The sequence below is a fragment of the Lithobates pipiens genome, unplaced genomic scaffold (genome assembly GCF_037356315.1).
Source record: "Lithobates pipiens isolate NorthernLeopardFrog02 unplaced genomic scaffold, aLitPip1_a1.2 Scaffold_3, whole genome shotgun sequence".
Lineage (NCBI taxonomy): Eukaryota > Metazoa > Chordata > Amphibia > Anura > Ranidae > Lithobates > Lithobates pipiens.
In genome coordinates, this window is record NW_027507790.1 from 128,171,675 (window position 1) to 128,198,945 (window position 27,271).

At 42.7% G+C, this 27,271-nt stretch overlaps 1 protein-coding gene across 1 annotated transcript; it reads right to left on the reverse strand.

The window, feature by feature from the left end:
- Positions 1-14: 14 nt before the first annotated feature.
- Positions 15-27,271, reverse strand: SRP19 (signal recognition particle 19). Its single transcript, XM_077462280.1, has 6 exons — positions 27,154-27,271; positions 15,579-15,656; positions 12,729-12,804; positions 2,187-2,258; positions 1,997-2,108; positions 15-782 (listed from the first exon to the last, which is right to left on the reverse strand). The coding sequence occupies exons 2-6, from the start codon at positions 15,614-15,616 to the stop codon at positions 652-654; spliced, it is 429 nt and encodes a 142-aa protein (XP_077318406.1). The 5' UTR covers positions 15,617-15,656; positions 27,154-27,271; the 3' UTR covers positions 15-651.

The following is a 27,271-nucleotide window of genomic DNA, read 5'->3' on the forward strand; positions in this document are numbered from 1 at the left end:
TATCTTACCACCCATTGTTAAAACATAAATACAATGTTTTATTCAATTGTTGCCATTTGTACAAGGAAAATTTTGAAACATAATATAACATCACCGTTGTGTTTAGGCTAATCCAAGTTAACTTTTTGGCTCACCAAAATATAAATCAAAGCAAGGTAACTTTCTTGATTTTAATGACATATCAAAGTAATTTTATATTTCTTCTAGTTAGTATATGGGTATGCAGGCAGCTTGAAATCTAAAACAAAATGTACAGGTCTATAAAGATGTCAAAAATAGCAATCGATATAGAAACCGGAATTAAAAAAAAAAAAAAAAAAGATAGAGAAAATATATTATACATATATATATATATATATATATATATATATTCTATCTTTTTTTTTTTATTATTATGACATTGCCAGCTCCCATTAATGTGTATGGCAGGAAAACACTTTATCTGACAAACTAAAAAAATAACCCACAACATGATGGGCCATTACTAGGTACTTTGGAGTTAGTCGGTAGTCCATTATTACAATGCATAATTGACTTTAACTAGAGTGTAGTGCTGACTCTGGAGACATTGATCTGTGTTGTGTGAGCGGTATTGTCATATAGCAACCTCTGGAAACTAATTTGTCGCTCTTCTCTATCTATACATGTCCATCACTTCTTCTTTTTCTTGCTCTTCTTGCCACCTTCTCCTTGCTGAACTGTCTGATCTCCTCCTCCTGTTTTCTGTGTCCGAGTTTTCAGTTTGGGGATCTCCTCTGCCACACGAATCATTATAGCTTTCCCTTCAGACAACAAGACAAAGAAAAAAAAAAAGTAAGGAGATGAGTCATGCTTGACTGGATTTAAAGTTCAGTAAAACAAAATTGCCCACGGAAATTAAACGATTATGAACCATAGCATGGAGAGTTGTAAAACTCTACATACTGTATAGAAGTGCATATAAAATAATTCTAGTATACAGGAAAAAGCAAGAATAAATGCAATATTGTCAGAAATAATGGAAAAAATATATATAGATCCAACACACACACAATGTATTAACACCATTAATTTGCAAGAAAAAAAACATGCTTTGCAAGTGAACAAAGAATACTACAAAACCAGAGGATCAGTAATGCATTTTCAGAAAATTGAAGGTCAGCAGTAAACATGTGTAAAGCCATTTGCTTTTTTTATTATTTTATTTTTTTTAAAGCTTTGTACTTTGTAGTAGGGAATAATAAAGAAGTTCACCTTTGTAAAAAAAAAAATTGAACACATCTTTTTGCAGAAAGTGCATTATTATTATTTTTTTATTAGAAGACTGTAAAACATTGCACCCATCAGCAGATCATGGGTGCAATCTCAGGCTTCTGCAGACAGCCGGTATAGCTCTCTGCGTGTACCTCGTAAGGGCAGGCAGTTACTGAATGACAGAAAGCATCAAACTACCTAGAGCGCTCATCAGCACCCTGATGGTTAATTGAGACTACAAGCCATCAGCCGCAATGGCTGACAGTAATTGTAGTTCCCAGTGATCTTCAGTGTATGGAACGCCTCAAGGTCGCCATATTGCAATGAATTTTAGAGAAGCTTACAGCATGCAGACTGAAAAGGAAAGTTTTTTTTTTTTTTTTAATAACAATCAATTACAATATTGCTTGTGTAGCAAATATATATATAAAATTATTTTTAATTTAGCAATTATTTTCCCTCATGAAAGTGGAGTTACTCTTAGAGTCTACTGGGATGTTTGGAGTGGCTTAAATCACATACGTTAGGAGTCTTCACAACATGCATTCAGTGACAATGCCTTATAATTTTCCCCTTACAGCAATGGGAGAATAAGGATCAAAAAATAAGGTTGAAAATATAAAAAAAAAAGAAAAAGAAAAAAAAAAAAAAAAAAGGAGGACAGGCCAAAATGCATCTCATCTGAAATACTTGTAATATCTGGGATGTTGTGTAGATGTCTTATTTTACTAAATCCCTACATTTTTTTTTGTAAAAGACTTACTTGACTGAAGTTTCTCCACACACGGTGTGCCGTCTTCATTTCTTAGCTGTACACGCACTCTACCCTTGTACTGTACATCCCGGTTCCACTCACGTGTGTACATCTTGTCTGCCTGTACACAGAAAGAGGTTTAGAATGACTGGGGGATTTGTAGTCCAGAACAAATCATGACAATGATAAAATACGTCACCTCTACGATGGCATTTAGCTTGTTTGCGCGGCATACATCTGCAATTTCAGTACATGTAGGATTCTGCACAGCCTGAATAAAAAAAACATGAAAAAAAATTAAATAAGCTGAGGATAATGAACATAGTCAGTAATAAAGTATCTGTATGATGCAAATATCTTGGGTATATTCTTATCTGTCTTTTCTGGATTTATTTTTTGCTGCTAAATAGAAACACAGTCATAACAAACAGCTTTTTAAGACTAACTAAGCGGAAATTAAAATCCGATAATTTTTTTTTTTTTTTTTTAAGAAATGGGCCCTCTGGAGTTTTTATGCAAATGCTTTCTCTGTTGTCACAGGCACTTCCATCTTCTCCCAGTCTTCTTTCTAGGTTAGGTCTGCTCAGCTGCTTGAATGGCTGGGCTGTGATGTCAGAACCCAGCCATTTACAGCACAACGCAGAGTAGGTGCTGTAAATGTTGGCTCAGCTTTTATTACCGCTGACCGGCAGAAAATAGGATTTTTAAAACAGCTTACTTGTAAAATCCTTTTCTTGGAGTACATCATAGGACACAGAGTCTAAGTAATTACTTGATGGGTTATAGGCCTACCTTCAGGTGTTGACACTGGTATAACCAATGCAAGAAGTTGACTCCCCTATATAACCCCTCCTCCTTCCAGGAGCACTCAGTTTTTGTAGCCAATATAAGTAATATACTCTCACCCCATAAAACACAGGGGCGGGAGCTCTGTCTCCTATGATGTATGCCAAGAAAAGGATTTTACAGGTAAGCTGTTTTAAAAATCCTATTTTCTTTATCGTACATCATAGGACACAGAGTCTCAAGTAATTACTTGGTGGGATGTCCCATAGCAATGCTACTTGAGGGGAGGGAGAGACAACCCGTAGGGTAACCCCCAGACCCGAGGACTTATACTGCTGCCTGCAGCACACTGCGCCCAAAGGCGATATCCTCATTCCACCTTACATATATTTGCAAAAATGTATCAAGTGCATGTACTGAAGGCCAAGTCGTGGCCTTGCAGATTTGAGACATGGTGGCCTGGTGACGCACTGTCCAAGAAGCACCAACCGCTCTGGTAGAGTGCGCCTTAACTTGAAAAGGGTGAATCTTTCCCTTTAAATCATAAGTTTGAATTATAAACTTGCCAAATGCACTTAGCGACAGTGGATTTTGACGCTGCCTGTCCCTTCTTAGGACCCTCTGGCAGAAGAAATAAGACATCAGTATTACGAATTGGAGCAGTTTTCTTAAATACATTTTCACTGCTCTCACTACATCAAGACAATGTAGTGACCTTTCTTCCCTGGAACAAGGTCTTGGGAAAAAACCCTGGCAGGAAAATATCTTCATTCAGATGAAAGCCTGAAACCACTTTTGGCAAAAAACCTGGACGAGGGCGCAACACCACTCTGTCCTCATGAATAATCAAATATGACTCCTTACAAGAAAGAGCAGCCAATTCTGAAATCCTCCTTGCTGAGGATATAGCAAATTAAAATATCAGTTTCCTAGTCAGAAGGGCTAAGGGAACATGCTGCAACGGTTCGAATGGCTGTTTTTGTAACACTAACAAAACTAAATTTAAGTCCCAAGGGCTTAAGAGTGATTTAACTGGTGGATTAATCCGCAGCCCTCCTTGCATGAAACCCTGGACTAAAGAATGCATAGCAAGAAGTCTTTGAAAAAAACTGATAAGGCCCTTAATAGTACTCAGGGCCAACTTCATCTCTACGCTTAATTGTAGAAAGGTAAGAATTCTGCCTATGATATATCTCCAAGGGTACCAACCCTTGGACTCACCAGGAAACATAAGCTTTCCAGGCTCTATAATATATAGCTCTAGAAGCTGGCTTCCTAGCATTAATCAAAGTAGAGTTAACTGACCTGGAAAGCCCACGTTTATTCAGAACGTGGGTCTCAATAGCCAAGCCGTTAAATTTAGCGTTTGTAAAGTAGGATGGAATATCAGCCCCTAAGATAGCAGGTCTGGCCTTAGTGGGAAGAGCCCTGGACCCTCCACTGCCATTCTTACGATCTCTGCGTACCATGACCTTCTGGGCCATGCTGGTGCTACCAGTATTACCGATTTCTTTCCAGCTTGATCCTGCAAAGAACTTGAGGTAGCAACTGAATCGGGGAAAAGTGCATAGATCAGTAAAAACTGATCCCACAGGGTCGCCAACGCATCTGTTCCGTATGCGAGTGGTTCCCCTGTCCTGGATGCAAAGTTGACTAGCTTAGTGTTGAATCTGGACTCTAGAAGGTCTTTGTCCGGAGTCCCCCATCTTTGGTAAACAGCCTGAAACACCTTGGGGTGAAGAGACCATTCTCCTGGGAATAACTGCCTGCGACTTAGATAGTCCACCTGCCAATTCTCTCCCCCCCGGAATGAAAACCGCCGATAGGCATGGGACATTCTCTTCTGTCCAAGTTAGAATCTGGTTCACCTCTCTCTGAGCCGAGAGACTCTTGGTGACCCCTTGTGATTGATATATGCCACAGCCGTGGCATTGTTGGACTGGATCCTGGCAGGACAATTCTTTAACCTGGAGGTCCAGGTTTCTAGAGCCAGATACACTGCGGGAATCTCTAGGATCTCGATGGGCAAGGCTCCTACTCCCCAGCCTGAAAAGGCTGGCATCTGTCGTTACTACCTCCCAGATAATTGATCTGAAGGACTTTCCCTTCAGCAGGTTCCAAGATAGTAACCACCAACTGAGGCTTTGGGACACTCATGGGGACAGCCAAATTGGCAAGTCCAAAGCTTGAATCGTTTTGTTCCAAGCAGACAGAATACTTCTTTCAGTTTCGAATGGAATGGAGCATAGGGAACTGCTTAGAATGAAGCTACAATCTTCCCTAACAACCTCATGAAAAGGCGAATTGAAGTATTTTTCTTCGACCTGATCATCCTCACCAGCTCCTGTATGTAGCTGATCCTTGCGGGAGGCAAGAACACTGCTTTTCTGGGCTGTGTCTATGATCACGCCCAGATACTCCAGCCATCTTAGTGGCTTTAAAGGAGGATTTCTTTAGGTTGAGAATCCAACCCAAACCTTCCAGGTAACTGCTTGTGATGGCTACACCTTGCTTCAAGCAAGCTAAGCCAAGACAGTTATGCCCTGTGCCCTTAACCTGACTAGAGGTGGGGCTAATACCTTAGTGAATACCCGAGGTGCTGTAGCAAGCCCGAAGGGCAAGGCTATTAACTGAAAATGCTTCTGTTCTATTTTGAACCGCAGAAACCTCTGGTGAGGAGGAAATATATGGACAAGCAGCTATGCATCTCTGATGTCGATGGACGCCAGAAGTTTTTCTCCTTGCAGGATGGAAACGACTGACTTGATTGACTCCATGCAAATGGAGCAGATTTTCAGGAACCGATTTAGATTATGTAGATCTAGACTTGGTCTGATATCCCCATCTGGCTTTGGCACCGTAATTAGGTTTGAGTAAAACCTCAAACCTTGCTCTTGTTTGGGAATCTGTCCGATCACCCCTTGAGCCAATAATCGGTTTGCCTTTTCCCTGGATCCTTGGGAACGTTTGATCTCAGAAAACGAGATGGTGGAAACTCTCAAAGCTCTAGCTTGTATCCTAGAAACACTGGCAAAGGGAGATTCAGGACAAATGGACTCTCTCCACAGACTTCTGAGTACATCAGAAGTCTTCTCCCCCACCTTGGTGAGGGGAGATGCCTCTTCATAAGGAGGTCTTGTATTCTGCTTTGCAGACTTGTAGCCCCAGGTCTTCCTTTATGACTGGTCTGATGGCAGAGGTCGAACAGTTTAAATGAAAGACGCTTATATTTTCTTTTGACTGGCAAAAAGAGTACCATTTCCGCTGGAAATTGTTTGAATGTATTTATCCACAACTATCGTCAAATAATCGTTCTCCCTTAAAGGGGAAACTAGTTAGAAGGTTCTTACAAGGCGTCTCAGCTGACCAACCCTTTAACAAAAAGTGTCCTTCGCATATGTACAAGTACAAACGCAAGGCGTGATGCCTGGTGAATAGAATCCTTCATAGCGTCTATAGCAAAGCATAATGCTTTAGGTAGCTCGACCAGTTCCTGTGCTTGTTGTGCAGGGAGCTCATCTGAGAGCATCTGTGAACTGGTCCTTTAAGGACTGACAGATGCCTATAGCTGCAATTGCAGGCTGAGCAACAGGACCTGCTAAGAAATAAAAAAGGGATTTTAACAGACCTTCCAACTTCTTATCTGTTGGATCTTTAAGCATAAGCGCATTGTCCACTTTTTTTTTTTTCACATTGGAAATCGCAGCTTCAACTGCTGGAATTTTCCATCTTTTAGTGAATCTTTCTTCCATAGGATAGAGCTTTGCGAGTCTCTTTGGAAGGGGAAAAAATGCTTATCCGGATGATCCCATTCGGTATAAATAAGCTTTTTAGCAATGCGTGGACGGGAAACGCATGCAAAGGCTGTAAAGGCTTCAAAGAACCCAAGGAAGAGATCGGCCCTTCAGCTAACTCTATTAGGGGTAGCATGCAAGTAGAGCGAACCATCTTTGCAAGCCTCTGTACTTCAGATTGTGAAGTAGGGATCCTTGGGAACTTCAAGTATTGTTTCCTCCGCAGAGAAATAATCGCATGTCTTTCCTCCTGATCATCTGAGGGCAATAACCCATCCTGTCCCCATAATTCTCTTGGATCCTCCACTGACTGTAAAGAGTCTAAGGTGGGGGAGGGGGATCTAGGACGCTTCCTATACACTGGATGGAGGATGCGATTAAAGCCGCTAATCTTCCTTCTAAGCCTTGCAAGGCAGAGGAAAATGCATCTTCAGTCACCTCTACAGGGGCTGAAGTGTGTGAAGCAGTTGCACCACCGCTAGCTTCCAATGACTTACCCTGGCTTGCCATGTCTGATCTTTCCGAAGAGGAAGACGGTATGGAGGCATAACTGGGATTCCCAGCACATGGGGGGGGTGACACCTTAGATACCTTTAAGGTAGGTCTGGAAGACATAGTGCAAAGCACAAGCAGAGGTACACACAAAATAACAGTTCTTGCTACTAAGTAACAATCCGTCTAGAAATGCCTGTTTACACCCTTACGTGTCCAGCGCTCTGGTGTCTCTTAGTGTGACAGACTGCCTCTCTTCAGTTAAAAAGTCTTTCTGAAATGAGATTGTCTGTGATATAAAGCCTCAGATGGAACCCGATTGGCATCCTCAGCGCTTCCCCTCAGCTATGCGGTGAGTGCTGTGTGTGGACATTACATCCATACACAGCGCCATGTGACCTTGCGGACATGCCCCTCTGCGTTCTCAGGCCCTGCTAGGGACCTGGATGGCCAACACAAAGTAAGGTGAACGTACTATACACCTCTACAAGGGGGGAGGGAAAGGGGGGGTTCTGTCAGCAGATTTAAAGTTTTTTCTTAAAACCACAGAAGCAAAGGGCATTTCCCAAAGTTACTAGGTGGAAGTGCTGGGTTGTAATTAAACCATGCAGCTAAAGCAGCTGCGTCAACCAATCAGCCATCGCCCATATAGAAGTTTATACACATTTCTGTATTAGCAACTGCTGTATTTTTTTACCAAATCCCACAAGATCTATAGTAAAAAAAAAAACAAAAAAAAACTCTGCCACTGGGACCACGCAAGTTCTGAGACAGAGCTGCACTAAGACACATCATAGGTAGTGTAAGTTACTCCTTATAGAGGAGACATTTATAAAGGCATATAAGGTATATTGAAGGAAAAAGCAAAGCTTCTTCCCTTACTTTGTCCTCGCTGCAGGATACTGCTGATTTAACAGACAGATCCAACTTTCACCCATCACGGCGGGCTGCGTTTAAACACGCTCAAAGACTGGGGCCCTTTTAAAAGGGGTTCCGCTCCTTTGGGCCTTGTATAGCACCCCTTAGGACAACTTTAGGAAATGTAGCAAGACCAAAAAGTGTCCTGGTTCCTAGGGTCCAGCTCTCAAAGAGAAGCATTACAGGCAAAACCTTGTTCTTGCATCGAGGTCCAGGTAACATCCTATGTCCTCAGTGGCGAGGATGGATCTGATTGTGGAGGTTTCTTTAAATCCAGCATGGATCCCTCCTGGAGCTCCGCAGAGTATATCTTCACTCGTGATCAACACCTTAGACACTGGCGAAAAAACTGAGTGGGAGTCGGAGGAGGGGTTATATAGGGGAGTGTATTGGTTATACCAGTGTCAACACCTGAAGGTAGGCCTATAACCCACCAAGTAATTACTTGAGACTATGTGTCCTATGATGTACGATAAAGAAAGAAGCATTTACAAAGATGAGACCAATAAGGTCCCTTGTCATAAAAATCCTACTTAGTTTTTTGGGGGGGGGGGGGGGGGGGGGTGGGTTAGTTCAATCTCACTGTAAGGAGATATTGCGCACAGCAGTCATTTTCACCAACTATATTTTCTTCCTTTAAAAGGTCATTTCTTTTAGTAATGCAATAAAAAACAAAAAAAGTACAGGTGTACAGAATATACTGTGTGCAACATAATTCACTTGAGTACCAGCCTGTATATACTCCCTTTATTTACAGGTCGTTATTCAGTGCCATGGTATATAATTTTTTGAGACATGCAGAACTTTCTTTTGTTAGGTACTGAATAACCAGAGGGTTTTTAATTTTATTATTTCTACTACAAAAATAAAATAAAAAAGTGGAATACATAGACACCCAACGGTTATCCCAACTTTTCGGAAAAGAAACATGCTGGTATTCAGGCAAGAAAAACCATGCAGCTTGGTAAAAGTGCACTAGATGCAGCACATCAATACCGTACAGGTCATAAACAGGCCAGGTTTCCTCCAGACATGATGCTTGGCATTCAGGCTAAAGAGTTCATCTTTGTTTCACCAGACTAGAGAATTTTGTTTCTCATGATCGGAGTCCTTCAGGTGCCTTTTGGCAAACACCAGGCGGTCTGTCATGTGCCTTTTACTGAGGAGTGGCTTCCGTCTGGCCACTCTACCATACATGCCTGATTGGTGGAGTGCTGCAGAGATGGTTGTTCTTCTGGAAGGTTCTCCTCTCTCCACAGAAAAATGCTGGAGCTCTGTCAGAGTGGCCATCGGATTCTTGGTCACCTCCCTGACTAAGGCCCTTCTCCCCCGATTGCTCAGTTTGGCCGGGCGTTAGGGGGGGGCCCTGGTGGTTTCACACTTCTTCCATTTACTGATAATTGGGGGCCACTGTGCTCATTGAGGCCTTTAATGCTGCAGAAATTGTTCTGCACCCTTCCCCAGATCTGTGCCTCGAAGATCAACAGACAATTCCTTGGACTTCATGGCTTGGCTTGTGCTCTGACATGCACTTTTAAGTGTGGGACCTTATATAGACAGGTGTGTGCATTTCCAAATCACGTCTGGGGAAAGAGGATGTTAATTCTAACGAAATGTGTTGGATGGAGTCCATGTCTGTGAGGTACTACGCACGGCAATCCTGTATACTGTTCAATCAACTTCTAGGATGTCTTGGATCTATTAATGCTCTTTTTATACTGGATTTTTGTAAGTGTTTAGCACCGATTTCTTTTAATAAACTGTCAAGCAGTTCTACACCATATGGCTGCTTTAGCTTTCCTTCATGGGCCCTACTATGGAGTAAACTACCATCAGCCATGACAATATTAGAGGTCGACCGATATGGGTTTTTCTCTGGCCGATGCCGATGCCGATATTTAGAAATCATGGCGGCCGATAGCCGATATGTGATGCCGATTTTTTTTGGGCCGATATGTTAGGCCGATTTTATTTTATTTATTTATTTTTAATCCCCCTTGATCTAACACACCTTTCCCACTGGGGCGTTTTTTAAGGCGCTTTTGGGCTAAAAATAGCGCCTGTAAAGTGCCTGCAAAATGGCTCCCCTGCAGTCTATGTGAAAGACAGAGTGCTTTCACACTGAGGCGATGCGCTGGCAGGATCTTAAAAAAAAAGTCCTGCAAGCAGCACGTTTGGAGTGGTGTATACCGCTCCGCCACTCCTGCCCATTGATATGAATGGGCACCACTGCCGAAGCGCATGCAATGCGATTTGGCAGCGGTGCTTCATGGGCGCATTTAACCTCTTCCTTGGCCGCTAGCTGGGTTATATGTGCCCCACTAGCAGCCAAATAGCACCGCTAAAATGATGGTAAAGAGCCGCTAAAACTTGCGTTTTACCATCAACGTCTGCCCGCTCCAGTGTGAAAGCAATCTTCATAAGTGATACAGAAAATTTCTTACACTTAAAGCGGAGGTCCACCCTAAAATGGACCTTCCGCTCATCGGATTCCTCCCCCCCTCCCGCGCCACAATTGGCACCTTTCAGGGGGGAGGGGGGTGCAGTTACCTGGATAATCCAGGTAACTGCACCCACTTCCGGGCTAGCTCTCTGCGGAAAGGGGCGTAGATTACGCCCCTTTCCGCAAGTGCCCGCCCCCTTCCGCAAGTGCCCCGCTGCCTGCTGGGAAACACACAGATCCCAGAGGCAGCGGGGACCGTCCTCATTGCGCAGCGCGGCTCGCGCATGCGCAGTAGGGAACCGGGAAATGAAGCCGAAAGGCTCCATTTCCTGATTCCCATACCCAAGATGGCGGCGGCAGCACTCGAGTGTCGATCTAGAGATCGGCTTCGGGTGCCGACATCGCGGGCGCGCTGGACAGGTAAGTGTCACTATTTTAAAAGTCAGCAGCTGCAGTATTTGTAGCTGCTGACTTTAAAAAAAAAAAAAAAAAACGCGGAGTCCCGGCGGACTCCCGCTTTAAACATTTATTAAACAAAACAAACCTCCAATCAGTTTCCTTGTATGTATGATCTAGATAAAAAAAAAAAAAAAAAAAAAAAACTATATATTAAATAAAAACGGGTAGCCAAACTTTTGGACAAAAAAAAAAAAAAAAAAGGGCTAACTTTACTGTTTTTATTTTATTTTTATTTTTTAAATGGTGTATTTTTTTCCCAAAAAAATTGCATTTGAAAGACCTCTGTGCAAATGCCGTGTGACATAAAATATTGCAACAACCGCTATTTTATTCCCTAGGATCTCTGCTAAAAATATATATATCATTTTTGGGGGGTCTAAGTGATTTTCTGGCAGAAAATACAGGATTTTTACTTGTAAGCAACAAGTGTCAGAAAAGATTTAGTCTTTAAATGGTTAAACTGAGAACTTCTACACACAGAGATGATTTCATTCATTGAAGTGTAAACATTGTATCATTTAGTTCTTTTCTTGGCAGTCTGCCCAGAGAGGAGGAAAGGGTTGCTATGACGACTCAGGCAACTCACACTGACTTCTTACAGAAGTCATTTCAAAGTCCCGCTGTAGAATCGGCTTTTTATCAGCAGAATCGGCCGATGCCGATTATTTAAAAAACGGCAAATATCGGCCGATATATCGGTCGACCTCTAGACAATATCACCACCTACAATATAATAGAGCAGGGGTAGGCAACCCTAAAGAGGTGGGGATCTACCTAAACAAAATGGAAGAACTCAAAGATTACTGGGCACATTGTCACCCAATTTCACCTCCTCACACCTGATTTAAACCTCTAATTGCCATAATATCGTGTAGCAATCATGGGTTTAAATCAGGTGGTGAGGAAGCAACAGATCACCTCCTCACCCCCTGTCAACACACACTCGGATGGTATTTCAGAGGAACAGCCATGTCTGCTGCACTTTTGAATGAGCCCTTAGTTGCATTCACTCTTGCACTCTTAGGGCTTGTTCACTCGTAAAGTTGGGGTGCGGTAAAACAGCAGGCTATAATAGAAGTCTATGTCTAAGAGCAGAAAAACTGCAGGTACACTGCACCCACGGTGTGGGTAAACCGCAGTGCATCAGTGTGAAAGCAGCCATATACTATTACACCCAGTGTATTGCTTCCCTCTGACCTGAAGATCTCTTCTTTCCTGGTGCTGGAACCACTCTAGAGACCACTAGCAGAGATAAGAAGTGGAGTGCAGTTGCTATCACTCCGCATGGGACAGGAGCCAGTACTACAGAGGAAGCATTGGCTTATGTGGCTATTGCACCCTACCACAGCTCCAAGTTTACAAGTAATCCTTCTGCATTGCATTGCACTCTGCTTGATGCTCTGGGATGGCGGGTCAGCAAGCCCAGACCAGGATCTACCAGCCACCTGTCCACGATCTACAGGTTGCTGACCCTACGTAATAGAGGAAGCTGATTAGATCTTCTATACTTGTATATCACACCTGTCTAGACTTATAGTTCGGAGTCTAGACCTTTGGTTAAGGGGGCATTTTATATCAATATCGGTGGAGGGGCATTGTGTGATCAAATTGCACATCAATTATACTCATTGTCACTGGATGTTCATCAAGGAATTCATCTGCACTATTTAGAAGAGCACTAGTTGTTCACACTTCACGGGCACTTGTTTATTCAATATCTATGCTTAGCGCGGCAACACTTTTATGGTATAGGTATATTATATATATATATATATATATATATATATATATATATATATATATATATATATATATATATATATATATATATATAATCATTTTAACTAACCCTTTCAATTGGTATCCTCCTTCCCTCTGCAATTGTCTTCTTGTTGTTGATGTAAGCTGGATAAATGCAGATAAATCTGTAATGTAAATAAAAACACACACAGTCAGAACCTTTGGGCAGGCACAGACACGGAGCGGACACACAGATCACTGCAGCTGTCTTAACTTCCGTGGGATGAGGCATAGGGTCGGCTTCATGAAACGAGTTACGAAGAGAGGAGGGGATAATGGTAGGAGTATGTGCAGGGTGAGTGTACAGAAGTGGCACATCCCCCACTTGCTGCACCTATCCAGTGTGTGTGTACTGTGTGCCTAACACATTGGGGCTGCACAGTGCACAATCTTCTAATTTCTTCCTGAGATCTCCCCATCATCTCTCCCCTCTGGAAACATCCACTGATCTGCAAGCAGCATATTTCTTGCTGATTGAAATGTCTTCCTTTTTTATTTTTGCAGTGATGTTGACCTGTTTACTATCCAAGTTGCTGCCAAAAGACTCAATGATTTGTTAAAGTGATACTAAAGGGTATTTTCTTTCCCCTTTAAAATGAAAAAGATATACTTACCTGCTGATCATGCCCGCAGTCCCTGACCACCTCCTGTATCATGCCCGCAGTCCCTGACCACCTCCTGTATCATGCCCGCAGTCCCTGACCACCTCCTGTATCATGCCCGCAGTCCCTGACCACCTCCTGTATCATGCCCGCAGTCCCTGACCACCTCCTGTATCATGCCCGCAGTCCCTGACCACCTCATGTATCATGCCCGCAGTCCCTGACCACCTCCTGTATCATGCCCGCAGTCCCTGACCACCTCCTGTATCATGCCCGCAGTCCCTGACCACCTCCTGTATTATGCCCGCAGTCTCTGGCCACCTCCTATATCATGCCTTCTAGTATTTTGGAGGAGAGCCTGGAGCTCCATTAAGTTGTTGTCTGCTGTGTTTAGACTTTGCTACATGCAAGAAATGTTTTTTTTTAAAGAACAGATTAAAAAAAAAAAAAAAAAAAAAAAGAGTTCTCCTGACTGCTTGAATTTTTTTGATGAAAACTATGCGCACTTGTTGACATGATAATCATAATGAAATCGAATCGTGAGGCCAGTGAAGACACGCACCTCTAGTGGCTTGGTATATATAATTTAACTTCTACTCACAACCAACATGCTCGCCTAGGTGAAAATCTGAGCGCTTACATGTTAATAGATCCTTCAACTGACTCTGGATGCAGACAGTGTTTATTCAGGTTCAGAGTTTGTGAAGTGCTGGCTGCATACAAACTGGCACACACAGTAAATCGCCCAGTTTCTATGTGGCAATAAGTCACCTCGGAACGCAGCAAACTATACACACCCGTGCAGCCATGTGAATGAAGCCTTATTACCATCATTCAGATTAAAATGTAACCCCAACCAAAACTTTTTTTGTTTGTATTTTTTTCTGGATCCAGAAAGAGAGTTAGACCCTTTGCAGTTGGTCACCATTTTTGGAAAGATTTTCCCTTATTTGCTGTCCTGGTGACTAAAGCAAGATAACAATTCTTCGATGGAGACAACATTAATTTGGTGAGAAAGTTAAACAGTTTGTCAGATTTTTACTAGGGTTTCTGGCCCTGTTGGCAAGATTTTCTCTAGCTACTTGTTTGATGGTCGAAAGGTAGTGGGGGGGGGGGGGGGGGGGGTTTCCACAGTTTTCATTTATCATCCAGAAAAGGCAGCTCACCACTTTTCTGCTTGAATGACAGATTTATTCAATTTAATTCACCAATGAAGCCTCTATTCAGGCACAGCACAGTTCAAAATAATGTCAGACAAAGTTGTCCCTGTGATGCCAACATCTACTCTGTGGTTTCCGCTTTGTGTGCAAATGGAGGCTCAAATCTGCAGAACTTAAGTTGTGGGATTTTACTGGTGAAACTGGTTTCTCACTGCTGAGAAAATGCAAAAGGGAAAGCCAGGGCTGCAACTCATCTGCAGTCCTGAGCTTACTGAAATTCACCAAAATGCAGATAACATTGTTAAACCCCTGCCAATCCACTCTTGGCAAATTCCAAACAGTCAAAGCTGCCCTCTTTCACCAAACAAGCTGCTCTGATGGAACAGAAGGGAGAGCTGGCATTCACTAAGGATTCTCCACTGTATAAATTCCCCAGATTTTGTTTTCCTTATTTGTTCATGATCATACCTGTTACAGGGCATTGTCTGCCATCTTATTAGAAATGACACATGCCACTTATTTGACATCAATGACATATGAAACAGACAGGAGTACACAGGCAGGACTCATGTATGCAAGCTTTTCTCTGTGTCTGAGCTGCTTTTCTTCCCTGTACAAGTCAATGGTAGTGGAGAAAACGCTCAAAAGTAACTCCCAGAACAACTGAGAAGTATCTGAGTACATGCTGCATATGACTTACTTTTGAGTCTAATGCCTGTGTACATTAGCCACATCTGAATGAAACCGTTAAGCACTTACAGCTCATTCAGATGGGGCTAAACACTGACCTGGATAGAGCAGCTCTCCAATAGAAATGGCCGCATACAAAATCAGCTAGTTAGCTGTGTCCAGATTGAGTGCAGCAAGATCTACAGTACCTGCATGCAAACTGTGTCCAGGGCCAGAGGGCTCATCTGAATGTTTACATGTGAACAGCAGTGGCCCTGCCATTTATACAGGGAATACATTTAGCTACGTTGCTGCTCCTCACACATAGAGGTAGATTCTCCACTAACAAGAAATCACATGTTCTCACTGGATGTGTGAATGAAGAATTATTATACAGTGGAGCACATTTCTTTCATAGATGCCCATTAAAATATATATTTAGAATTCAGTTTCTAGCACTTTGGTCACCTGGATGGGTCTGTATACAGTTTCTGCAGGTCTGCCATGGTCTGGTCTCATCAGTGTTGCATATTAATATTTTCTATCCTGAGGAAACAAAAAGATAAGACAAGAACATTTTAGAGATCTGCTGTAAGTATATAACAATAAAACATTAATAAACTGCTGCACGTACATTATAAAAAGGCCATACGTTGTCATTCTCTGCTCAGTGGAACTGAGCAAATTTATGTGTTTCGCTTCCATCTCCTTTCTATCGAATAGATCTCATTCACAAATGTTTGCCAAAGTGGAACTTTAGTCAGAAAATTAAATCCTGCTAGATCACCTCAGGCTGGCCCCTTTTGCAGGTATAGCTATGTATAGCATTAAAAATAAGTACTTATATTGTGTAAAATCCAGTAATACATGGTCTCACCCTGATATGCACATGCTCATTTGCTTTCTATTTTTAAAGGTACTGCCAAGTTTGTGGAAGTTGATCTGCTGACAACCTTAAAGCGGATTTAAACCCTTCTATCCTTTACAGCTTATAGAATGTTGCTCCTGTTTGATTTGCAACTGCCATGGTGCTGCACATGTGATCTGTTATGACACAATCTATTTAATGGTTTGACAGTTTGGTTGGGGACACAAGCAAATGCGACAGTTAGCATTCCAGGAATGTAGCTATTTTGAAACAGTTAAATCAATGGGTTTAGTTCCGCTATACGATTTACTGCTGCTCAGGGGCTCTGGGCTACAGCAAAATGGCAGCTTCCAGCAAAAAGAAATGGGAGCAATACTGGAGGCAATTTACAGCACACACTAATGTTGGTAGCAAAATTATTACTGTCCTTGCTAAAGAACTTAATTTTTTTTAGCAAGTGGTAATGGGTAAAGTTCCGCTTTAAATTTAAATTGCATCTAAATTCAACTGTTCACAGAGTGGTGAAGAGTTAGAACACGTCTGGTGTTTATTGTTGCCCCCAACCTACCAAGAAGGTTCACCCTTTCTACCTAGTAACTGAAACGGAAGGAAAGTCAGAATAGGAAAAGGAGGGGAAACTCTTTGGGTGTGGACACTTCTTCCAGCGATTTCCCTCACGTTGGATTTCCTCTCTCTTCCTGTTTGGTCCACAGGAAATGAATGGAAATCTCACCACTGGGAGACAGATTGCAAAAAAAAAAAAAAAAAAAAAACACCCCACCACTGTATTTACAAATAGGAGAAAAAAAATTCTGTCTTTAGATTAAGCTCTCAGGAGCAGGGTCCCCTCTTATCCTCTTTACTGAATTGTACTCTACTGCAACTCGTAAACTGCAATGCAAACTGTTGCTATATAAATCCTCAGACCCAAAACTGCACTCCACCTCTGAAGTCAGGCATGAGGTAGGTGTAGAGGTCAGTGCTGCAGCCCAGGGTAAAGAACCCCAACAAGCATTACTGATCCAAGACAGATCAGTGTCAAACTTTGATACTTAAAAATCTCCATAGGTGAGGCGCTTTAAACATTTTACAGGTTACTAGTTTAGAGTTAAGGTCTGATTCACAACTATGCAGTTTGTTTTTGATCAATTCCTGCAGTGCATTTTTCAAGCTTTTTGAATGCTTTTGCAGTTTTTTGGGGACAATTTGTTGTTGGGAAGATTAAAAAACGCAAATCGCAGCAAAACCAAACTACATGCTTTTCTTCAGCTTCTCCATTGAAGTCTATTGAACCAAAAATGCACTTTTTTTTTTTTATAACCACTTAACGACCGCCGCATGCCATTGTACGTCATCACAATGGCATGTACGTGCTTGCCTTCCAGCGGGTGGGGGGTCCGATCGGACCCCCTCCCGCTGGATGCGGAGGTCCGTTTCGCTTCAGGAGCAATCCGGGATAAGGGGATGGCCGTTGGTTTCTGGCCATCCCCTCTCGATCGCTCCTGGCGAATGAGAAGCTTCCTCCCACTGTGTATTGTATACACAGGCAGGGAGGAAGTGATGTCATTCTCCTCGGGGCGGTCTTATTGACCGGACTACGAGGAGAAGACTAAAAGTAAGTGCGCACCAACACTACACTAACATGTAGGCACACAACCCCCCCCCCCCCCCCCCCGATCACCCCCGCCTCCCCTTCCCCTCCCAGTCACAGTGTCACTGATTGCAGTGATCATTTATTTTCTGATCACTGCATTCAGTGTCAGTTGTAAAAGTAAAAAGTGTCAGGGCAGTTAGTGTTAGGTCCAGGGTAGCCCCCTACCACCCCCCAATAAAGGTTTAACCCCCTGATTGCCCCTAGAGTTAACCCTTTCACCCCCTTTTGCTAGTGTCACTAAGCGATAATTTTTCTGATCGCTGCATTAGTGTCACTAGTGTCGCTAGGTAGCTAGTTATTTTTTTAGGTTCACCGCCAGGTTTTTATAGCGGTAGGTACCCCGATATACTACCCAATAACGGTTTTAACCCCCTGATTGACCCTAGTTAACCCTTTAACCCCCTTTTGCCAGTGTCACTAAGCGATCATTTTTCTGATCGCTGCATTAGTGTCGCTAGGTAGCTAGTTATTTTTTTAGGTTCACCGCCAGGTTACCTGCTAGCACCCGTGTTTTGCCCCTCCGCCCAGCCCACCCAAGTGCAGTATCGATCGATCACTGTCACTTACAAAACACTAAACACATAACTGCAGCGTTTGCAGAGTCAGGCCTGATCCCTGCGATCGCTAACAGTTTTTTTTGGTAGCGTTTTATATTTAAATCCGGAAGGCAGTGCTTGGTTTTCAGGGTCCCGTACGTGGCTAGGCTCCCAAAAAGTCCCCCACATGTGGTATCCCCGTACTCGGGAGAAGCAGCAGAATTTATTTTGGGGTGTAATTTGACTTATGCCCATAGCATGTGTGAGCAATATATCATTTAGTGACAACTTTGTGCAAAAAAAAAAAAAAATTTAATATTCCTGCAACTTGTGGCAAAATATAAAATATTTCATGGACTCAACATGCCTCTCAGTAAATAGCTTGGGGTGTCTACTTTCCAAAATGGGGTCATTGGGGGGGGGGGGGGGGGGTTGTGCTATTTTGGCATTTTATGGCCTTCGAAACTGTGATAGGTAGTGGGGAGTGAAATAAAAAATTTGCACCCTTAGAAACCCTGAAGGCAGCGATTGGTTTTCCGGGGTGCCGTACGCAGCTAGACTCCCAAAAAGTCCCACATATGTGGTATCCCCGTACTCAGGAGAAGCAGCAGAATATATTTTGGGGTGCAATTTCACATATAACTATGGCATGTGTGAGCAATATATCATTTAGTGACAACTTTTTGTAAACTTTTTTTTTTTTGTGTCATTATTCAATCACTTGGGACAAAAAAAAAAAAAAATATTCAATGGGCTCAACATGCCCCTCAGCAATTTCCTTGGGGTGTCTACTTTCCAAAATGGGGTCATTTGGGGGGGGGGGGTTGTACTGCCCTGCCATTTAGCACCTCATGAAATGAGATAGGCAGTCAAATTAAAAGCTGTGTAAATTCCAGAAAATGTACTCTAGTTTGTAGACGCTATAACTTTCACGCAAACCAATAAATATACGCTTATTGACATTTTTTTTACTAAAGACATGTGGCTGAATAAATTTTGCCCTAAATGTATGACTAAAATTGAGTTTATTCGATTTTTCTTATAAGAAAAAGTAGAAAATATCTTTTTTTTCTCAAACTTTTCGGTCTTTTTCCATTTATATCGCAAAAAATAAAAATCGCAGAGGCAATCAAATACCATCAAAAGAAAGCTCTATTTGTGGGAAGAAAAGGATGCACATTTCGTTTGGGTACAACGTTCCATGACCGCGCAATTACCAGTTAAAGCAGTGCAGTGCGAAATTGTAAAAAGACCTCTGGTCCTTAGGCTGAAAATTGGTCCGGGGCTAAAGTGGTTAAAAAGGACTCTTTCCAAAAATGCAGTGGCTGAAAAAAGCATAGATGTGAATATGTCCCATAAGAAACCATGTTAACTGGACTTTAGTGTGCGTTTGTGCAAAAAGTATTAAAAAACGCATAGGTGTGATCCAGGGATTACACAGGAGGTCTAGCAGTGGAATTATTGCTTTCGTTAGAAGGTTTGCGGTGATACCTCAAGTGTGGTACGAATACCGTTTGCATTCATAGGTCTTGCCCGTATATGTAATCACTTCTGCGTGCGAGGACAAGGGGATGCTTTAAAAATGTTTTATTTTTACACCGTCCCTTTGATTTCTTTTTTTATTACTACTTTTATTCATATCGCAAGAAATGTAAACAACCCTTGTGACAGAAATAAGGCATTACAGGTCCTCTTTATGGAGATATGTGGGGTCTAAGACCCCCATATGTCTCCTCTATCCTGTAAATCATGAGAACTAAAAAAAAATAAAAAAATAAAAAATAAAACAAAAAATAAATAAAAACACACAAACCCAAACCATTGATCTCTGCTTTCCAGAAAAAAAAATATGTCAGTGACCTCTTGATGCCGCTTCCGGCCTCCCAAGAACATAGAGCTGGCTGGGGACCATTCGGTTCACGGCCAGCTCTGTGGTAACCCACCGCTGGATCAGATCCCGGGCTCTTCCATCACTCCTTGTAAAATCAATCCAGCGGTCAATCAGCCACTAGGATGGAATTTACATGAGAGGAAATCCCAGAATGATGCCTGTAGCATCAGATGTCATCCTGATATCTCCACTTCAAGTACAGGACACCATATGACATCCAACAGGTGGGAAGTGGTTAATAATTATGCTAAGGGCGGCTTCACACTGTCCAACTGTGCTTAAAGCAAAGCGTAGCTAACCTGCGGTTTTCATGTGGGTTATAACTGCTCTTTCCCATAGACTTTGTTTATGCCACTTCAGCCCCAGAAGGATTTACCCCGTTAACCTCCCTAGCGGTGATCTCGAGTCTAGCTCGGGTTGGGATTTTAGTTCCAGAGCGGTAACCCCGAGCCAGACTCGGGATCGCATCGCTGGGTACAGGGAGGACACAGGGAGAGTAACTTACCTTATCCCCTGGATCCAGCGATGTCCCACGCGCTGTGTGATTGAGCTGTTCTCCGCTCGATTCACAGTGCCCGAATGCGGCCGAGCTCCGTTCCCTGTGACGTTACGGTGCACGGGAGCGGAGATCGGCGCCAAATTCAAAAAAGTAAAAAGACACAAAACACACACAGTACTGTAATCTTACAGATTACAGTACTGTATAAAACAATTACACACCCCCTTTGTCCCTAGTGGTCTGTGCAGTGCCATGCGTGCACTTTTATATTATAAATACTGTTTTTTCTGCCTGAAATTTGGAGATTGTCCATAGCAACCAGAAAGTGTCCCTTTTTCAGTGTTTTAGGATTTGATTACATTATTGAATAATTTTTATTATTCTTTATTATATTATTATAAACTTTATCATACCCGGGATGTCTGCTAGACTCTGGTTTGAACAGATTTAAGAGAGTTATTCCTAAGAATTACAGGACTACAATATAAAACGTCAAATTTGCATGCAAAATAATTGTACTGCTTTCAGCACCTAAAACCAGAACTAATCATACTGCCAGGGAGGTTAATGACCAGGCCATTATTTACGACACGGCACTGCATAGCTTTAAAGCGGAGGTCCACCCTAAAGTGGACCTTCCGCTCATCGGAACCCTCCCCCCTCAGGCGCCACAATTGGCACCTTTCAGGGGGGAGGGGGGTGCAGATATCTGTACAGTACAGGTATCTGCACCCACTTCCGGGATAGCTCTCTGCGGAAAGGGGCGTAGATTACGCCCCTTTCCGAAAGTCCCCCGCTGCCTGCTGGGAAACACACAGATCCCAGAGGCAGCGGGTCCATCCTTATTGCGCAGCGCGACTCGCGCATGCGCACTAGGGAACCGGGAAATGAAGCCGAAAGGCTCCCCTTCCTGATTCCCATACCCAAGATGGCGGCGGCAGCACCCGAGAGACGATCGAGAGATCGGCTTCGGGTGCCGACATCGCGGGCGCGCTGGACAGGTAAGTGTCACTATTTTAAAAGTCAGCAGCTGCAGTATTTGTAGCTGCTGGCTTTTTTAAAAAAAATAAATAAAAAAAAAAAAAAAAAAAAAAAAAAAAAAAAACGCGGAGTCCCGGCGGACTACCGCTTTAATTGACAATTGCGTGGTCGTGCCTCATTGTTCCCAAACAAAATTTATGTCATTTATTTCTCACAAATAGAGCTTTCTTTTGGTGGTATTTGATCACCTCTACGGTTTTTATATTTTGCGATATAAACAGAAGACTGACAATATTGAAAAAATAAATAAATTTTTTATTACTTTTTGCTATAATAAATATCCCGACCCCCCCCCCAAAAAAAAAAAAGTTTCTTCATCAGTTTAGGCCAATATGTATTCTATATTGTTTACCAAACATATGTTGCAATAAGCTAATATTGATTCGTTTGCCAAAAGTTAGAGCGTACAAAATAGGGGATTTATGGCATTTTTATTATTATTTTTTAGTAGCAATGGCAGTGATTAGTGATTTTTAGCGGAACTGCGACATCGCAGCGTACAGATCAGACATTTCCGGACCAGTGACACTTATACAGCGATCAGTGCTATAAAAATGCATCAATTACTGTATAAATGTCACTTGCAGGGAAGGCTTTAATACTAGGAGGCGATAAAGGGGTTAAGTGCGTCATAGGGAGGTGTTTCTAACTGAGGGGAGTGGACTGGCTGGGAGTACAGAGAGATCACTTTTCCTAATCACTAGGAACAGACGATCACTCTGTACTTCCCTGGCAGAGTGGGGATCTGCTTTGTGTACATTGGCCGATACCCGCTCTGCCTCTGTGGAGTGATCGTGGTTGGCCAGCGGACAACGTGGCCGCTGTCTGCACGCATTTTCCACGCCGTGCACGCGCCCGCTGTATCTATTACATGAAGCGCTGTTCCGGTACAGCGATTTGCACAATAGAGCCGCCTGCCGCAGCATAACTGCGGCTGGTCAGCAAGTGGTTAACCACTTCGCGCCCAGGCCAATGCTGACATCTCTCCCCTACATGTAAAATTCCTCATTTATTTGCTAGAAAATTACATAGAACCCCCAAACATTATATATGTTTTTAGCAAAGACCCTAGAGAATACAATGGCGGTCGTTGCAACTTTTTATCTCCCACGGTATTTGCGCAGCAATTTTTCATGCTTAAAAAACAAAACAAAAAAAAAAACAGTAAAGTTAGCCCAATTTTTTTGCATAATGTGAAAGAGGAGGATGCGCCGAGTAAATAGATACCCAACATGTCAGGCTTCAAAATTGCACGCGCTCGTGGAATGGCGCCAAACTTTGGTATTTAAAAATCCCCATAGGCGACGCTTTAAATTTTTTTACTGGTTACATGTTTTGGGTTACAGAGGAGTTCTAGAGCTAGAATTATTGCTCTCGCTCTAACGTTCGTAACGATACCTCACATGTGTGGTTTGAACACTGTTTTCATATGTGGGCGGGACTTACGTATGCGTTGGATTCTGTGTACGAGCTCACGGGGACAGGGGCGCCTTACATTTTTTTTTTTTTTTTTTTTTTTAGTTTGACAAAAATTGATGACTTTTATTCCTATTACAAGGAATGTAAACATCCCTTGTAATAGGAATATGGCACGATCGGACATATTTACAGTGAGATATGGGGTCAATAAGACCCCATATCTCACCTCTAGGCTGGGAAGATTAAAATAAAAAACAATCCTGGCTTCCTAGTCAGATCGGCGCCGTTAATTTGAATACAGAGGCCGGGCGTGACGTCATAACATCGCGCCCCGGTCTCCAAACGATCATAGAGACTCCGGGGACGATCTGGTCCGCCGGAAATCTCTAAGGTAACTTGCGGGGGCCGGCGGATCCTGTGACCGACTCACCGATGGAAGCGGTGAGTTGGTACAAGCACCGGAGGGAGGCGGGAGTGTCCCCTCCCGCCGCCCGTAAGAACGATCAAGCGGCGGAACAGCCGCTATGATCGTTCTTATGGTGCAGGGAATCGCCGGCTGAAAACGGCAATATCTGAATGATGTCAATAGACGTAGTATGGGCACCAAGTGGTTAAGGCAGGGGTTGACAAATTTGCTTGGAATCTAGGAGCCAGCTAAAAAAGTTAGGAGCCGGGTCCGTGACGGCGATCTGGACCTGTCCCTGGCCTGACATGGAGACGAGTGAGGGGAAGATAGCCCCCAGCCCCTCACCTGTCTCCAAGTCATTGCCCATAGCTCTTAGAGGGACATTTTATTTTTTTTATTTTTTCAAATTACAAATTTTTTTAAAATTGCATTTTAGTGTAAATATGAGATGTGAGGTCTCTCTGACCCCAGATCTCATATATAAGAGGACCTGTCATGCTTTATTACAAGGATTTTTACATTTCTTGTAATAGGAATAAAAGTGACACAAATTTATTTATTTTTTTTAAAAAGAACAGTGAAAAAAATAAAAATAAAAGTTAAAATAATAAAAAAATATATATTTTAAACGCGCCCTGTCCTGCCAAGCTTGCATGCAGAAGCGAACGCATATATGAAAGCGGTGTTCAAACCACACATGTGAGGTATCGCTGCGATCTGAGTGAGAGCAATAATTCTAGCCCCAGACCTCCTCTGTAACTTAAAAAGTGCAACCTGTAGAATTTTTTAAACGTCGCCTATGGAGATTTTAAAGGGTAAAAGTTTGTCGCCATTTCATGAGCGGGCGCAATTTTGAAGCATGACATGTTGGGTATCGATTTACTCGGCGTAACATTATCTTTCAGAATATAAAAAAAATTGGGCTAACTTTACTGTTGTCTTATTTTTTTATTAAATACATTTTCCCCAAAAAAGTGCGCTTGTAAGTCCGCTGTGCAAATACGGTGTGACAGACAGTATTGCAACGACCACCATTTTATTCTCTAGGGTGTTCGAATAAAATAGATAGATATATATATATATATATATATATATATATATAATGTTCAGGGGTTCTGAGTAAAGGGAAGGAAGATAGGCAGGCAGGGGAATTAGCATTGCATCCATTAGCATTGCTGGTTGTAATTCCAACGTCCACCACAAGAGGGCACCAGATTCCAGAAGGAACCATAGGATCGTAGAAGGCCTCAAAGCCGGGGGCTCAATTACCGGCCGCCGGCGGCGCGGCCCGACGCGATCGTGCCGCGGGGGTCCGCAGAGACAGCATACCCCCTAGCTGTGCTGCCCCAGGTCGCTAATTCTAGTCGCAAATGCGACCTGGCGCCCGGGTTTTGTCGAGCCCTGGGTTAAGGAGACAGTCAGCCTGAGGGGAGTGTTAGCAGGACTAGCAGATCTAGATAGCCAAACTCTGGCTAATACTTTATAAGCAGTTACAGCAACAGTTTTGCTACTTTTGGGATAAAGCGCTGATCATTGTAACTAAGCACCCCTGTCAGTGGTAAATGGTTTGTCTCATCCCTGTAACTGCTATATCTGCAGGACAGCTTGATCTGTTAGAATTTAGAAAGCAGCAGATTTAACCACTTACGCCCTGGACTATTTTGCAGCTAAAGGACCAAGCCCCTTTTTGCGATTCATCACTGCATACTAGCTCATTATGCCTTTGTCCTGCAGGGTGTTTTTTTATTTTTTATTAGAGAGGGTTTACTTCCTCTTTAAATACAACCAAAATAAACCTGTCTAAAAATTATAGTTTTGTTTGGGTACAGAGTTTTATGACCACGCAATTGTCAAAGTGCGACAGCGCTGAATATCGGCCTAGGCAGGAAGGAGGTGAAAGTGCCTGGTAGGCAAGTTGTTAAATAAAGTTTTTTTGTGTTATTAATAGAGGTCGACCGATATTTGCTGTTTTTTAATTAATCGGCATCGGCCGATTGAGCTGATAAAAAGGCCGATTTAGAACTACAGTGCGACTTTGAAATTACTTCTGTAATAGAAGTCATTGCAAGTTGCCTGAGTCTTCATAGAAACATTGTTTCCTCTCTGGGCAGTCTGCCAAGAAAAGAGCAAAAAGATACAATGTTTACACTTGAATGAATGAACACAACGTGTGTAGAGTTCTCAGTTTAACCATTTAAAGACTAAATCTTTTCTGACACTTGTTGCTTACAAGTAAAAATCCTGTATTTTCTGCCAGAAAATCACTTAGACCCCCAAAAAATTATATATATTTTTTTTAGCAGAGACCCTAGGGAATAAAATAGCGGTTGTTGCAATATTTTATGTCACACAGCATTTTGCGCAGAGGTCTTTCAAATGCAATTTTTTGGGAAAAAAAATACACGAAATGATTTACAAAAAAAAAAAAAAACCCTAAAACAGTAAAGTTAGCCCATTTTTTGACCACCTGTTTTTATTTTATAGGCTGCTTTCACACTGGAGCGGGCAGGCGTTGACGGTAAAATGCTGCTAGTTTTAGCAGCGCTTTACCATCATTTTAGCGGTGCTATTCGGCTGCTAGTGGGGCGCATATAATCCAGCTAGCGGCCGAAGAAGAGGTTAAATGTGCCCGTGAAGCACCACTGCCAAATCGCATTGCATGTGCTTCGGCAGTGGTGCCCATTAATATCAATGGGCAGGAGTGGTGGAGGAGCGGTATACACCACTCCAAACGTGCTGCTTGCAGGACTTTTTTTAATGTCCTGCCAGCGCATCGCCTCAGTGTGAAAGCACTCTGTCTTTCACACAGACTGCAGGGGAGTTATTACCACTTTAAAAAGGACATAGCAGCTTTTTTTCTTTGAAATATCTTTAACAAAAGAAAACCACCAATATCAGGGCTGCTTATGAACAATTCTTCCTTTCTATGAGGGATGACATGACTAAGGGCCAGTTCACGCCATAAAAAACAGTCTGAATGTGTTCCAGATACTTTTCTGCATGAGCGTTTGATGCAGTCCAGTGCGTTTTCTCCCCTCTTTTCTTAACCTTAAGGGCCAGTTCACACCAGATACAGTTCCTTGCTCTTTTTTTCTGCACTAAAAATGCATGCACAGTAATTTCTATGTATTCCAATGGCTCTAGTTCACACTATGCAGTCAGTTTTCGGTGCAGAAAATGACTGCATGGTGTGAACTAGAGCCATTGGAATACATGGAAAACACTGTGCATGCATTTTGTGCAGAAAAAAAAAATAATAATAATAATAATAAAATTTAAAAAAACAGCACACAAAACTGCATGGAAATACATCTGGCGTGAACTGGCCCTAAAACCGACCATGCGTTTTTGATGCAGAAAAAAAATTCACTGGACTACATGTGGTGTGAACTGTCAGTAATTGCTGATGGATGCAGGCAGCTGCAATCCTCCATACCTAGGTGCAGACATGCTGGCATTGTGGGGGGCCACACAACACAGAGCCACTTGCCCCCCTCAGCCCTGGGAGATAGGAAGGTGGTGTGACACATGAGAACACATAGTGCCTGTACAGTCTGCCCCCTATGACTAGTAATAGCTTCCATTCATACTGCATTCACAGGATGGGACACAGCCGACTTGTGGAATAAGACAATAAAGATCTTCATAAAGGAGGAATATATCGGACGAGTCAGGAGTACCATCCACACAACACACCGCCATCTATACCTTCACCCTCTCCCTCCATACCTCTCTGCTGCAGCTGCTGACTAGAACTTCCGGGCACCCACAAACAGGAAGCGGAAACACGCTGCGCAAACGAGACTATCCGCCTGCGTGTCAAGCCTCACTCCCAGTCGAACACTCT